The 2,982-nt window shown below is 53.7% G+C and overlaps 1 protein-coding gene across 1 annotated transcript in view; it reads right to left on the minus strand.

The window, feature by feature from the left end:
- The window catches only part of FOXD3 (forkhead box D3), a 1,505-nt gene extending 299 nt beyond the window's left edge, over nt 1-1,206 (minus strand). Inside the window, exon 1 of the mRNA XM_040358632.1 lies at nt 1-1,206. This exon is cut by the window's left edge and continues 299 nt beyond it. Coding sequence (XP_040214566.1) covers nt 1-811 — 811 coding nt within the window. The 5' untranslated portion in view covers nt 812-1,206.
- Between the last annotated feature and the right edge of the window lie 1,776 nt (nt 1,207-2,982).

Consider the following 2,982-nt stretch of genomic DNA (forward strand, 5'->3'; position numbering starts at 1 on the left):
ACTGAAGCTGTAAACTTGGGCTGAGCTGGGAGTTGAAGGCTTTCCTGCTGAGTTCACTGGAGGGCAAAAGGGGTACAGCTGGGGGCAACATGTGCCCTACAGGGGGGATATAGGGGTACTGCAGAGCCGCATGGTGAGCGTAGGCAGGGTGCAACCCATAGTGGCGCCCATAGGGGCTGGCTAGGGTGTAAGCCCCAAAGTTCTGCATCATCAGGGCAGTCTGCTCCCTCAAATTGTCGGGTTGGTGTCTCTTAAAGCGTTTCCTCCTCCTCAGGAAGCTGCCATTGTCGAACATGTCTTCAGATTGGGGGTCCAGGGTCCAGTAGTTGCCCTTGCCAGGGTTGCCAGGCTCTCGAGGTATCTTGACAAAGCAATCGTTGAGGGACAGGTTGTGCCTGATGGAGTTCTGCCAGGCTGGGAACTTCTCCCTGTAGTAAGGGAAGCGGTTGCTGATGAACTCACAGATCCCACTGAGGGTCAGCTTCTTGTGGGGGCTTTGCAGGATGGCCATGGTGATCAGGGCGATGTAGGAGTAAGGGGGCTTCACCAGGCTGTTCTTGGGCTTGGATTGGAGGGCAGAGTTGGCCTCCTGGAGGTCCCCTTTGCCCTCAGCCTCGTTGGCACTGTCAGAGGGGCTCCTGGGCAGATCCTTGCCCACCAGCAGCTCATCCCCTTCATCCAGGTGGTCGCAGTCGCTGTCCTTGTCCATGGACTCATCCCCTTCTCCCACCACATCAATGTCCACATCTTCAGCGCTCAGCACCGTCTGCCCGGACATATCACTGGCACTGCTGCTGCCAGAAAGGGTCATCACAGCTCCTGGGCCAGGCTTGCCAAGGAGGAGGAGGAGGAGGTGCTGGGGTGGGTGAAGCTGGGTGAAGGGGTGCTGCAGGAAACCCCAAGGGCTCCCACCAAAGCTCCTGAGGGTCCTTGCTTGATCTTCAGTGGGGGGGACACCCAAATTGCAGAAAAATCCTTAGGGGTCGCCCCCTCCTTGCAGGTCTTAGGGGGGGTGCTGGGTTCCAGAATATAAAGGGGTGCAATCAGAGGCTTCAGTAAAGGTCCTGGTGGCTTGGTAAAGGCTTGGCTGAAGATTGCACACTGTCCAGCAGGGATGAGCCTGAGACACTTTTAAAGCCCCCTTTTCAAAGACTGCCTGATAAATTACTTTCCAGTTAAAGATATACTAGCCGGGTGGGTCACGTGACAACGTGACGTCACCAACCCCCCCAGCCCTTTCTCTCCCCCCCCCCCTTTCCTTTTCCTTTGCTCTCCTGCTAAGCCATGCACAACTCAAGTTGTTTCATGGAATTGTCAACAAAGAAACAACAGTAGCACTTCTCATCACAGCCTGCAAGCATCAGGAGAGCTGCATCCCAGCCATGGCCTCCCTGTGACAGCATTGCCCAGCCTAATGGTGATCCTGCTGCAGTCTTATGAGCCATGTGGAGGGGGAGGCTCAGGATTCTTTAGAATGCATTCAGCTGGCTCTGACCCTCCAAAAAAAAATCTATTTTCTTTACAGATTGCAGTGCAAAGCTTAAATTGGGAGGATGCATGCATTTGCAGTGGTAGTTTGCTTGCTGTGCTTAGTGGGGGGGGGGGGGGGGGGGGTAGGTTGTAGGGTCTACAGGGGACTCCCCAGTTTCAGCTACCCTGTCTGACTTTGCAGGTTGCTTCTAGTACAAGGGGTGCTGGGGCATTGACACCATCTGCTGTGCTTGGTATTTGAGAAGGTGACAGCATGCAAGAGGCATGCAGACCTGTAATATAGGAATTTTAAGTTAAAGTTTGCTTGCTGTGCTTGGGGGGGGGGGGGGGTTGTAGGGTTACAAGGGACCCCCCAAGTGTCAGTTACCTGTCTGACTTTGCAGGTTGCTTCTGCATTGATAGCACAAGGGGTGCAGGGACACTGACACCATCTGCTGTGCTGGGTATTTAGGAGGGTGACAGCAGGGCAAGAGGCATGCAGACCTGTAATATGGGAATTTGTAGTTAAAGTTTGCTTGCTGTGCTGGGGGGGGGGGGGGGTTGTAGGGTTGCAAGTGACCCCTCAAGTGTTTGTTAACTGTCTGACTTTGCAGGTTGCTTCTGCACTGATAGCACAAGGGGTGCAGGGGCACTGACACGATCTGCTGTGCTGGGTATTTGGGAGGGTGACAGCAGGGCAAGAGGTATGCAGACCTGTAATATGGGAATTTGTAGTTAAAGTTTGCTTGCTGTGCTGGGGGGTGTAGGGTTACAAGTGACCCCTCAAGTGTTTGTTAACTGTCTGACTTTGCAGGTTGCTTCTGCACTGATAGCACAAGGGGTGCAGGGGTGCTGACACCATCTGCTGTGCTGGGTATTTAGGAGGGTGACAGCAGGCAGGATGCATACAGACCTTTAATCTGGGCATTTACAGTGATAGCTAGTTTGCTGTGCTGGGGGGGGGGGGGGGGGGTTGTAGGGTTACAGGGGACTCCCCAGTGACAGCTACCTCTCTGATTTTTCAGGTTGCTCCTGCACTGATAGCACAAGGGGTGCAGGGGCACTGACACAATTTGTTGTACTGGGTATTTGGGAGGGTGGCAGCAGGCAGGATGCATGCAGACCAATAATCAGGGCATTTGCAGTGATAGATAGCTTGCTGTGCTGAGGGTTTGTAGGGCTACAGGGGACCCCAAGTGCCAGTTACCTGTCTGACTTTGCTGTTTGCTTCTGCACTGAAAGCACAAGGGGTACTGGTGCACTGACACCACATTTAGGATGGGGCAATAGGGCAGCTATGAGTAGTTTTTGTGCCACTTACACATACCAATTCCCCAAGATCTCATCTCCTGGCCTGGGTACTTGAGGTTGTGGGGGCTACCCATTCGGTGCCCTTAGGTCTTATCTTTTGGCTCTGGTACCTGAGGCTATAGGGGTCACCCATAGAGTCCCCTTTTGATCCTTTTTCCTGGCCTTGGTACTTGAGGTTGTGGGTTTTTTCCCATTTGGTGC

Source organism: Rana temporaria, chromosome 7 (genome assembly GCF_905171775.1).
Source record: "Rana temporaria chromosome 7, aRanTem1.1, whole genome shotgun sequence".
In the NCBI taxonomy this organism is placed as follows: domain Eukaryota; kingdom Metazoa; phylum Chordata; class Amphibia; order Anura; family Ranidae; genus Rana; species Rana temporaria.